The following is a 12,129-nucleotide window of genomic DNA, read 5'->3' on the forward strand; positions in this document are numbered from 1 at the left end:
AGTCTTCTATCTTATGTTTTAGTTGATGGCACTTGTGCCTCCTAATTTTTACCTTAATTTTGTTATAGTTGATGGCATGCTATGCCTCCCTACTCTTGCCTAATTTTTGATAATCTTACTTAATTTTATCTTAGTTTTCTTTGTCTTTTATCATATTATCATATAATTGTTTAATATCTTAATATTGTTTTGTTCTCTTAATTTTATTTATTTTTTCCCTTAATTATCATCTTAAAAAAAAAAAATAGTTTGTCATTTAGTTTTTACCATATGGATCATTTTAATTATAGTTGGAATTTTGAGTACAACTATTATGAGCAATCAAATTTAAATTATGGAGAAACTAATGATATGTATGATATGCATGAATCCTTTGATATCCATTTTACCCCCACCTATAATCCAAATTTTTCATGGAGTCATATCCAATCTCAAATGAATCAAGGGCATGAATTCAACATGCCTAATCCAAGTCATGCCTAATCCAAGTCATGCCCAATCCGACCTATCATATCCCATTGAACAAGAAACGAGCCCATCTTTAGAGGATACCCTACAACAGTTCATGCAATCAACCTACCAAATCTTACTAGCCCAGTCTCAGTCAATCTCAAAAATTAAAATAATAGTAGGACAACTTGCAACTGTTATAGAGTCGGAAAAACAAGTTTACCCCAACCGACCCATTCCCAATCCAAATAGTCAAATTGAAAATGAAAAGGAAAATGAAGTTGTTGAAGAACTTGTAATATGTATCCAACCCCCTAATAAAACCAAAAAGTTGGATGAAATAATTTTTGAGGCTTATGAGGAAAATGAAAAATATATAATTATATCTCAAGAGCCCATAAATGAACAAATTTGTATATTTACTCAAAATGAAAAGGAGCCTAATATAGATATGCAATTTTCGTGCGCTTGCGAGTATAAATATTTAAAACATACTCGTTTTGGGCCCATCAATGATTTTTCTAGATATACTTTGGTGGATTTCTTGAAAGAAAAATCTGACACTTTTGATGCCTTTAAAACTCTTTGCTTGAAATTAAAAGTTGAAAAAGATTGCAACATTGGAAAAATTGTTCGTATAAGAAGTGATCATGGTAAAGAATTTGAGAATTCAGTCTATGATGATTTTTGTAAGTCTGCAGGTATCTCTCATGAGTTTTCTGCTCCAAAAAACTCCTCAACAGTATGGAGTTGTAGAAAGGAAAAACCGAACTCTTCAAGAAATGGCTAGAGTGATGCTAAATAGCAAAAAATTGACCAAACGGTTATGGGCAGAAGCAATTAACACTGCTTGCTATATCATAAATCGTGTTTTTCTCCGTCCAGGTACATCTAAAACATCTTATGAAATTTGGAAAGGTAAGAAACCAAGTGTGGCTTACTTTCATATTTTTGGATGTGTTTGTTACCTTTTGAGAGATAGAGAAAATCTTGGTAAATTTGATGCTAAGAGTGATGAAGGTGTGTTTATTGGATACTCCACTAACAGTAGGGCTTATCGTGTGTATAACATGAGAACTCAAACTGTAATGGAGTCGGCTAACGTTGTTATTGATGATTCCAGGGATTTTTCTGAGTTTTCTACTGAGGAAGAAATTGATAGGTTTGTTGATGAACCTACTGAAAAACACAAAAAAGCTTTTGTCAGTGATACTACTGTTACAACGTATGGACCATCTGTTCCAACAGAGCACGAATCCGATGAAACAAATTCTGGACAGACAGAAAAGAAATTTCTAGATATTATTTCGGATGAAGTCCAAAAAAAGCCATCAACCAGAGTTAAATTAAATCATCCAGCAGATTTAATTCTTGGAAATCCAAAAGACAGTATGGTCACAAGAAGAAGATTTAGTAATGTTGTTCAATTTGTTTGTTTCTTATCCTTACTTGAGCCTAAAAATGTGAAAGAAGCTTTAGCTAATGAAAATTGGATTAAAGCTATGCAGGAGGAATTTGAACAATTTTTTAGAAACAAAGTGTGGATTCTTGTGCCAAGACCGTTGCATACTAATATAATTGGCACAAAATGGATTTTCAATAATAAATCTGATGAATTTGGTACAATTGTGCGAAATAAAGCAAGATTAGTGGCACAATGGTACACACAAGTGGAAGGAATAGACTTTGATGAAACATTTGCACCTGTTGCAAGACTTGAATCAATTAGATTATTATTGTCTATTGCTTGTTTGATTGGTTTCAGGTTGTTCCAAATGGATGTCAAATCCGCATTTCTCAATGGGATCTTGAATGAAGAGGTATATGTTGAACAATCCAAAGGGTTTGAAGATCCCCATGCACCTGATCATGTTTACAAATTGGAGAAAGCCCTTTATGGTTTGAAGCAAGCCCCTTCGGCTTGGTATGAGAGACTCACTCAATTTCTTGTTTCTCATGGATACAAAAGGGGTGGAGTAGATAAAACTTTATTTATCAAAAATATTAAATCTAACATAATTATTGCTAAGATTTATGTTGATGATATTGTGTTTGGTTCTACTTCTGACAATGAGGTGCAGACATTTGTGAAACAAATGAAAGAGGAGTTTGAAATGAGCATGGTGGGAGAATTGACATATTTCTTAGGTTTGCAAGTCAAGCAGTTAGATGAAGGCGCATTTATTTCACAAAGCAAATATGCTAAGAACTTGGTGAAAAAGTTTGGACTTGAAAGTTCAAAGATTGCCAAAACACCAATGGGAACGACTGTGAATCTATCCAAATATGAAAATGGTGTCAAAGTTGATCCTACACTGTATAGGAGCATGAGTGGTAGTCTTCTTTATCTCACTGCTAGTCGACCTGATTTGAGTTATAGTGTTGGTGTGTGTGCCAGGTACCAAGGAAATCCCATGGAGTCTCATGTTGCAGTTGTCAAAAGAATCATTCGATATGTTCATGGGACTGTTGATTATGGTATTTGGTATTCAAAAGAAATTAACCCTAATCTAGTACGTTTTAGTGATACTGATTGAGCAGGTAACACTGATGGCAGGATTATTTAATTTGAATAATTAACTGGGTAATCATAAAAAACGGAATTTCAAATGGAAATTATACTACTTACGTATATTTGTACTTCATATTTTTAAAAAATATATACTATATATATACTATATAAATCTAAGAGAAATGAACATTAGTATAATTAAATTCTTAACCACATCAACATGGACATTGTGCGTAACGTGGAATATAATGTCTCTCTCTCAAATTATCTAAAACTCGGCACAAAGTTCAATTTTGTCCATGTAATTCGAATTATTTATAATTATCTAAAACCCACCTTATTTCCATTGCATCACTGTGATCATAGCTTATAATATTTTAAAAACTAAGTAATGTCCAATCCAATGACCAGTGTTATATAAATAATAATAAAAAAAAATAACAATTAATTATATAAAAAAATAAGTAACTACTATAGTACTTAAAATGAGCGCATAATCGGCATTTATTTATTTAAATGGACTATTACAGGCTTACAACACTAATTGCATAATTGATGATAATCTATTACACAATAAAATTTTAAAAAATGAATATTTAATAAATTAGTAATCTTGTTCAAAAAATGAAAAATAAAAAATCTCCGATCTCGATTCGTATCGATACACTACATCAATAATCTGGCTAAATACATAAAATAATGTTTTCTTCAAAAACCAATGTAAATATAATTAATAATTCATCAAATACAAATTAGCATGTAAAATTCACAATATTAATGACAACCTCAAAAACCTTTTTTTTCTTTGAATCAAGCTCTTTGGCAGATATTATGATTATAAACGTTGCTTGTTTTTTCGTTGTATGAACTCAACCACGTATTAATCTTTTTCCAGCATGCTATAAATATATATTTATATATTGTATACTATAATATTATGACTTTTAAGTAGTTATACATGGTAAACATATATATAAGTAAATCTCTCATTAAATTAATAAATATATTTTTTAATAAATTATTCATAAATAAATAACAGGGTATAATCTTATGGAAGCTTGAGTATAATTCATGAAACGAAGGCCTTACTTTTTTTAATAGATTTTTATTTTCAAAATGGAAAAAAAGATGGCCGACAAAAAAAATGAAAAGATCCACGTAAAGGGTAGAGATGTAGAGTCAAGGGTATTGACTTTTTGAGTTTTGACCCGTATATATGAAAATATTTGGGTAAGATATTACTACCACCACTTGAAAAATTAATCATTTTATTTAATTTTTACACCTAGGCAATAAACGGTCCAAACGGTCATGACAAGAAAGCATAAAGCCAAAATCCAATTTATTATTATTATTATTATCTTTTTGAAAAGATAATAATAATAATAATAATAAAGAGAATGTGATTAAGGCATAGAGGCTCTCGCCTGGCCTGGCCTACTCATCTTGAATGCTTCAGTTTTGTGTCGAATCGAAACCAAAAAAAAAAAAAATCATAAGGAGGAGGACGAGGGAGGAGGAAGTCGTCTGAGAGGGACAATCAATACGACACCGCTTTGAGAGGGACCTTTTAAGCCAGAAACGCCGATTATTAAAAAAGAAACGAACTATCTCCCACTTATTAAAGAGAGAGAGAGACAGAGGGAGAAAACAAGAATGGAGGAAACGAATCATTCATAAATGCTATTCCTCTTTTTCGTCTTTATATCTCATTCATTGGTTCAGTGTTTTCTCTGATCCCTAATTTACTCTCTTTCTCACTGGTAACTTCCCTCTCTCTCCTTTACTCGATTTCATCGTTGATTTGAATGTGATTTTTTTTAAATTTTTTATTATTGTTTTGAATTTTATTTTAATTGGTTTTGTTTTGGCTTGGGCGAAGGTTGCGTTTGGAATCTGAGAAAATGGGTTTGATTTCGGGGATTTTTATGGGGATGATCTTGGGGATTGGGTTAATGGCTGGATGGCGTCACATGATGAGGCAACGCAGCACCAAGCGAATTGCTAAGGTACGCGCGGAATTTCTTTTTTTGGATTGATTTTCGAATAAGAAGTAGTGTCTACAGTTGCTTCTTCTTCTTCTTTTTTTTTTTAATTCAATTGATTCTCCATGTTAGAATTTCAAGTTCCATGATAGGAATGCAATGAAGCTTTGAGTCTTCTATTTTACCTTGAACTATGTGAAATTTGGAGTAAGGTCTTTTTTTAGGGCTGTGTTGGGTTGGGGGTGGCTTGATTTTTCACTCATTTTTTTTTAAAGAAAAATGAGAATTTCTTGAGAGGAAATGCGAATGCAATTTTTTTTTTTTAAAGTTTTCATGAAGCAGTATGATAGCACCCGTTATTATTATAGTCTGAATAAATATGGATGCTTACTGGAATAATGTTTCTTCACCTGCAAAGGTTCCACGAAATATAATTACCTTCAGGATGAAGGTTCAAACTGGAGAGTATAGGTATTAGGAGCTACACAATCTGGTGTGGACCTTTAGTGGGAAATGAGTGAGGGGATGCTGGAAAAATAATATTACTATTTATTATCCGGGGCTTCTTACTTGAAATTTGTTGATTTTATTCAACTTTTATTGAGAGAATTCGATTCCTCACATCCAAGATTCTTTATTCTTCTTTGCTTGCTAAAAGCAGCTCTTTTGGGCTATGTGAGAAATGGGGCAGTTTTTCACAATTTTTCCACCTAAAGGAAGTTTCTGATATCAAGTTAAGGAGCAAATTATGGCTTAGAACAGCACGAAACCTTTCTAATAGATCCACTTCCTGGACTTTGTACTATCTGTGTATGCAAATCCCTAATCTTTGAACAATTTTATTTTCTCGATTGGCAATATTAGTCATTTGAAGCACATCAACACAAAGTAAACTATTATAAAAAAGTTCATATGCTCAATTGAACATTAAATGATATCTGCAGTCTGCATGGCAAACCAAGTATATTTCTGGTTGTATGTATTCTGGAAATATATGCAGCTATCAAAATGGGAGTTAGTTGACGGTTCTGTTATATAGTTGATATGACAATTTCTATAACATTTCTTTAAGGGCTTCCATGGTCATTATCTCAACTAAAATTACTCACTCCTTAAATATTGGCTATGATTTATTAACACTCAATCCTCTTTTTTTCTTTCTTTTTTTTTTGGGGGGGGGGGGGGGGGGGGGTGGGGGGTGGAGAGGGGGAGGGAGGGATAAGAACCCAAGTGGTGCACTAAATCCATAAATTGGTGATTGGAGTTTGGTTCTTGAGCTAGATTGAATCATATAAGATTGTTCGTGAGGGAAGTTTTGGTTCTAGGGTTGGACGCAATTATGAAGTTCTCATTAGTGATGATCCACGCACAAGAGTAATTTAGGTGTTGCCAATATTTTTGTAATTGCTTTGCTTTACATTAAATATTGAAAATGTATATGTATATTTATATATTATATATAATTTTCCCCTTCTGAATATTTTGTAATCATTATTGCTTTGCAGGCTGTTGATATTAAACTCCTTGGGTCCCTCAGCAGAGAGGATTTGAAGAAAATCTGTGGGGACAATTTTCCCGAATGGATATCTTTCCCTGTCTTTGAACAAGTTGGTTTCTCTTTATTTCTCACTTTTGATTATTAAATTTTTTAATTTAATGTAATTTTCATTGTTTGATGGTTCGAAATTGGTTGGCTGTCTCAGGTGAAATGGCTGAACAAGCAACTAAGCAAATTGTGGCCATATATTGCAGATGTAAGACTTTTTTCTCATCCTCTATCTACAATATATACTATTGAATGCAATGTTTTTTTTATCTATCTCTTCAGGGAAAAAGTTGCTTGTATTTCCTTTTTCTGTCTAGTAGTTTACTGCAGTTTTTTTTTGACGAGATTTGTGTTATCTATACTTGTATAGATTGTTCTGTTTCTTAGCATATGGAATTTATGCTAAGTTTTGGACAAGTAGCTCATAAGGCTTTTTTGGGTTTTTTTTTTGGTGATATGGGACATGCAATGCAGCGAAAGACTACTACTTTTGGGAGTGGAGGCACATTGTAAATAATTGTTTTTAAATAAGTCAAAAGAAATCCTATAAATATATGCACATTTTGTATTAGGTGATGATGAGATCTACTTGTTACACAGTGAAGGAAAATTATATTCTTACATGGAAAGATTTTCCGGAGAATATGGTTGTAGTATTACATACTGCAAGTTTGTGCATGCAGTTAACCTTTCTTTAAGTGGATTAGATGTCACGATTAATTTTTTGCTGTGTAGAAAATCTACTTGTTGCCCTTTGTATTTTTCTTGTACATACTTTTGGTTGTATGTTAAAAAGAATGCATAAGATATGAACCATATGGCACTTGATCATGCGATGTAAATTTTATTCTTCTAATTGAATAATATAAACTAAAGGAAACTGAAAAGAAAGGGGAGTTAGGAGGCTTAAATTTAATGATAAGATGAAATAAAAAAACTAGGAAGCTTAGGTAAACTTCAGTGTTTGATACTAACGTACTATTTATTTTCAGGCAGGAGAAATGGTGATTAAAGAATCTGTTGAACCATTATTGGAAGAATACCGACCTGCAGGAATTACTTCATTAAAGTTTACCAAATTGTCTCTGGGTCGTGTAGCACCCAAAATTGAAGGTGTAAATCCATAACTAGTTCCACTATTCTCTCTCTCTCTCTCTCTCTCTCTCTCTCTCCCTAACCTACTTGTTCTGACTGCAAGTATCAATTATGCTAAAGCTTCCTGCTCAAACTGATTAAGGATTTTAATTTGATTTGAGTTTGAGTTTTAATAAAAATATTCATACTTCTGCTGATTTATTATATCTTATTGGATTATTGTTGACAATTGATATATCCTTTGGCACAACTAACTCTTTAACAAGAAGATACTGTTTCTGTTTCCTCCTAATTTCAAGCTTCTCAAGAATTTTTTCATTATCGCAGAGCTATCTATTTTAATTTTGCCTTATTGTGATTATAGATGTCCTGATCCGCTGTATTCACTTTTTCATGTTACTCCATAATTTTTTTTTAAAGCATTTGTTTTTGTACAAACAACCACTGTAGGTATTCGTGTCCAGAGTCTTAAAAAAGGTCAGATCATAATGGATATTGATTTCAAGTGGGGTGGTGATCCAAGCATCATATTAGGTGTAGAAGCGGCAAAGGTTGCTTCAATTCCAATTCAGGTCATTGCATCAATTGTTTTTTAATTCAATCAAACTTTATACCTTAGAGAAATTTCTTTTCTGTTTGAAATGGTTGTTTTTAGCATCCATGACTCTTCCCTGGGAAATAAGATCTTAACTACTAGTGAATTAAATATTTTGCAATAACATTTGTTGCAGTTGAAGGATCTTCAAGTTTTTACTGTTATTAGGGTCATCTTCCAACTTACTGAAGAGATTCCTTGCATTTCTGCTGTCGTTGTTGCCCTGCTCTCTGAGGTATATCTTTTAAATTTTGAGCTTCTTCCCTGTTTGCATATCTCTAAGGATCTCAAACCTCTCTCTCTCCCTAGCTTATTTCCTTCTCTCTTAGATGCTTTCCCATGATCATGGTTTGTGCTCTATGTTTTTAATTCATTAATTTTGCAATCTTTCTTAGATGCTTTACTTAGTTAAATTGTCACACATTGTGCAACAATGAATGCCATAAACATTGAAGTAAATTTTGTTCCCCATCACAGTCATAATTCATTATTTTGTTTTTTTTTTTACCTTTAATGTTTTCTTTGCATATATAATTATCATATTCTCTGGCTTTCTTTTTCTTCTTTATGATGATACCTCATCACTTTTTGGCTCTCTCTATATTTATATAAAATAGTTCTTGTTTCTTATAAAATAAAATAAAAATTCTCTGATTGTCTTATTTAAGGATTTAATTACATGCATATTGATGAACAGTTTTGAGCACATGAATAGTTTTGAATGTTATTAATTTTTTGCATGGGATCATTGGAAGATTATTTATTGTATTAATATGCTTGATATATTTGTTGCATTAACTTGGTATTTCTTTGAAAGTTTTGTGAGAATATTACAATTTAGACTCATTGTTGACACTAGATTGAAAAAATGTATTTTAATTGACGTGCATTGGCTATACTATTTTACCATAACTGAATGATGGAATGGATGAAAAAGTATGAGTTGTCCTTTAAGTAGTTATTGAAGATTTGCTTACCCTTCCTAGTCTGCTTTTAATTAGATGATACAAGTTCAGGTGAGCAGTATTTTTAAAAGTGACACTAATTTATTTATACATTCATCAGCCAAAGCCTATAATTGATTATACTCTGAAGGCTGTTGGTGGAAGTTTAACGGCCCTTCCTGGAATTTCAGATATGATTGATGTAAGTATCTTATAAACTTCCATATATTCTGATTCATTTATCAGTGCTTCTAAGACTCATTTGTCATCCACAAATTTGTCAGGATACTGTCAAAACAATTGTCACTGATATGCTCCAGTGGCCCCACAGGATTGTAGTTCCGATTGGTGGTCTTCCTGTTGATACAAGGTAGTCATGTACTCAATATCTTATTTTATCTCATTATCCTCGACTTTTTAAAATAATCCTTCTAGTCCTTTCCAACCATATGGCCCAACATATATTTATTTCTTAGTTAATATAATATATCTTAAATGAATAATATAGATAAAAAGTGGAATTCCATACTTTCACATAGATGTAAAAAAAATACCTAGATTACAAACACAAAGGAAACATTAGTAACTACTACAGAAATAGACCAGGTGTTTTTGTTTTCTCTTTATTTACTGTTCTTGGTTGGAAATTTTTTTTGTATTGTTTCTTTGTTTGGAGGATACCCTATCTTATTTTTGTTTATTTATTTATATTAATAGAATTTACCTGTTTTTTTTTCTTTTTTCCCCCTTAAAAAAAGGGGTCATGCTCTTAATTTTTACATTGAGTTACTTGTAGTAAAAACAAAATCAATTGCATGAATAATTTATTTTCAAAGAACCCTTGACGTACATTTGTAAATTCAGCGTATAATCGTATGTTATCATGTTTGCATTATATATATGCACGTTTAATGTCTTTTGGTTTGACCTATTTGTGCATGATTATATATTTACGGTTTTTTCTAATCAATGCAACGTGTCTGTTGCTTTATGCAGTGATTTGGAGCTTAAACCGCAGGGAAAACTTAGCTTGACAGTAGTAAAAGCTAATAGTTTGAAAAACATGGAAATGATCGGAAAATCTGATCCATATGTGGTCGTGTATATACGGCCTCTGTTTAAGGTTAAAACAAAGGTTGTTGAAAACAACTTGAATCCTGTTTGGAATCAAACATTCGAGATGATTGCAGAAGACAAGGAGACTCAGGCACTTATTGTTGAGGTTATATATTATTAGTACTTGTGTTCTTTCTCATCCTTAATTCACACTGTTCTACCCTTCTGTTTTCTAAATGCATCCCTTCCGAACATGCTTACTCATAGCTATTTGTAGTGTCAAATTATCGTTCATCTTAGAGAACTGGTGTGAAAGAGAGTGCATCTGTCATTTATAGGAGGCAAACCTGAAAAATTATTGAGGGGTTTTTTTTATAAAAAGAAATTGCCCATTCTAAAATACTTGGCTTGGATTATTGTAGGTACAGTTTGTATCTTTCCCAATAAGAGATTACATATTTTACTCCAAGCCAAGAAATTTCATTTATTTTCCTCCTGAGCTAAAACCGTGAGAATGATTAAGGGGGCGTTTGAGGAAATGACAAGATTCGATTTCAAGATTTGGTAAAAGTAATGTAATGCACAATACAAACACAGATTGAGCGCACAAGCAATGTATTATCTGTTATGGTTTCTAAACTGTTTTAAAAACTGGCTTTTACATTGTTGTCTCAATAAAGTTACTCCTTGTCCACACAGGTTTTTGATCAGGATATTGGGCAAGATAAGTGCTTAGGAATAGCAAAAATACCTTTGATTGAGCTGGAAGCAGAAACTTTGAAAGAGTTTGATCTGAGATTGCTGCCATCACTCGACACTCAGAAAGTAAAAGACAAGAAGGACAGAGGAACTGTTACAATTAAGGTTGAGTTTTAAACTAATTTCTATTTTATTATTTGGCATCACTTTATCTCAGTGGCTTTCGATAAAACACTTAGCTATATCACACGTTCTTAATTCTGTTTTCAGGTGGATTTTCTTACCTCATCAAATTACATATTATACACTATTTCTCTGCTTTTGATTGAATTGGATTTTCTCCCCAGGTTTTGTACCATGAATTCGACAAGGATGAGCAACTGGCTGCACTGGAGGAAGAGAAAAGAATCTTGGAAGAAAGAAAGAAACTTAAAGCAGAAGGAGTTATAGGAAGCACAATGGATGCTCTTGATGGAGCGGCATCACTGGTTGGTTCTGGTGTCGGGATGGTGGGTGCTGGCATTGGCACCGGAGTTGGGCTTGTTGGAAGTGGCATTGGCACTGGAGTTGGGCTTGTGGGAAGTGGCATTGGTACTGGTGTCGGAATGGTTGGGAGTGGGCTTGGAGCTGTGGGGAGTGGCCTTAGCAAAGCAGGGAAGTTCATGGGCAGGACCATTACAGGACAATCCAGCAACTCTAGGAGAAGTGGCTCCACAACTCCCGTGAACAGCATCCAAGAGAATGGCGGTGTAAAACCAAGAAAGGACTAGACAGCTGCTGCTGGAATGTGCTCATGAATCGTTGTGGTTTGTCTTGTTTAAATATCAGATGGAATTCAATTTTAAGCTTGTTTTTATGTTTATAGAATTTTACACTTTCTTGCCAATTTGGAATGTCATGGATATGAGGTAGTTACAGTGCACCAACTTTGTTTCAGATGTATCATTCTGTTTTGTTGTGTATGTCTGCTGAAATGAATTGTGTAATAAAACTTCATAAGCTGTAAAAATAGCTCTTTCTACTATACTTTTTGTTGGCATTTTTGGATTTGAAATCCAAATTAAATGACTGAACAATAGCGACTCTCCCACCACACTGCAGTCCTGTTTAATTTTGTTCCTTAGTCCTTACTTCACTATTATACCTTTCCAATATTTAATGGCTGCTATTAGAAATTATTAAATGTTTTTCAGAAAAATAAAATAATAACCCCTCAAATTTATTGAAAATGATTTGACATTACATTT

At 32.9% G+C, this 12,129-nt stretch overlaps 1 protein-coding gene across 2 annotated transcripts; it reads left to right on the plus strand.

Annotated features, from left to right (window-relative positions):
• Positions 1–4,380: 4,380 nt before the first annotated feature.
• Positions 4,381–11,906, plus strand: LOC133796608 (calcium-dependent lipid-binding protein). 2 transcript variants are annotated; one of them, XM_062234189.1, is made up of 12 exons: positions 4,381–4,725; positions 4,845–4,971; positions 6,453–6,554; positions 6,651–6,701; positions 7,486–7,606; positions 8,039–8,160; positions 8,320–8,418; positions 9,249–9,329; positions 9,412–9,497; positions 10,124–10,349; positions 10,883–11,047; positions 11,230–11,906. In XM_062234189.1, the coding sequence occupies exons 2-12, from the start codon at positions 4,867–4,869 to the stop codon at positions 11,650–11,652; spliced, it is 1,581 nt and encodes a 526-aa protein (XP_062090173.1). In that variant the 5' UTR covers positions 4,381–4,725; positions 4,845–4,866; the 3' UTR covers positions 11,653–11,906. The 2 variants fall into 2 exon arrangements, with proteins under 2 accessions (XP_062090173.1, XP_062090174.1); XM_062234190.1 differs by lacking the exons at positions 4,381–4,725; positions 4,845–4,971 and adding an exon at positions 6,170–6,330.
• Positions 11,907–12,129: the final 223 nt, after the last annotated feature.

The sequence above is a fragment of the Humulus lupulus genome, chromosome 8 (assembly GCF_963169125.1).
Source record: "Humulus lupulus chromosome 8, drHumLupu1.1, whole genome shotgun sequence".
Taxonomy (NCBI): Eukaryota; Viridiplantae; Streptophyta; class Magnoliopsida; order Rosales; family Cannabaceae; genus Humulus; species Humulus lupulus.

Bases quoted from the DNA above. Each gene is read 5' to 3' on its own strand.
- LOC133796608 (XM_062234189.1), top strand. From the start codon at position 4,867: ATGGGTTTGATTTCGGGGATTTTTATGGGGATGATCTTGGGGATTGGG. The intron at 4,972-6,452 runs GTACGCGCGGAA...ATTGCTTTGCAG, and splicing joins GCACCAAGCGAATTGCTAAG to GCTGTTGATATTAAACTCCT. The intron at 8,161-8,319 runs GTCATTGCATCA...CATTTGTTGCAG, and splicing joins TTGCTTCAATTCCAATTCAG to TTGAAGGATCTTCAAGTTTT.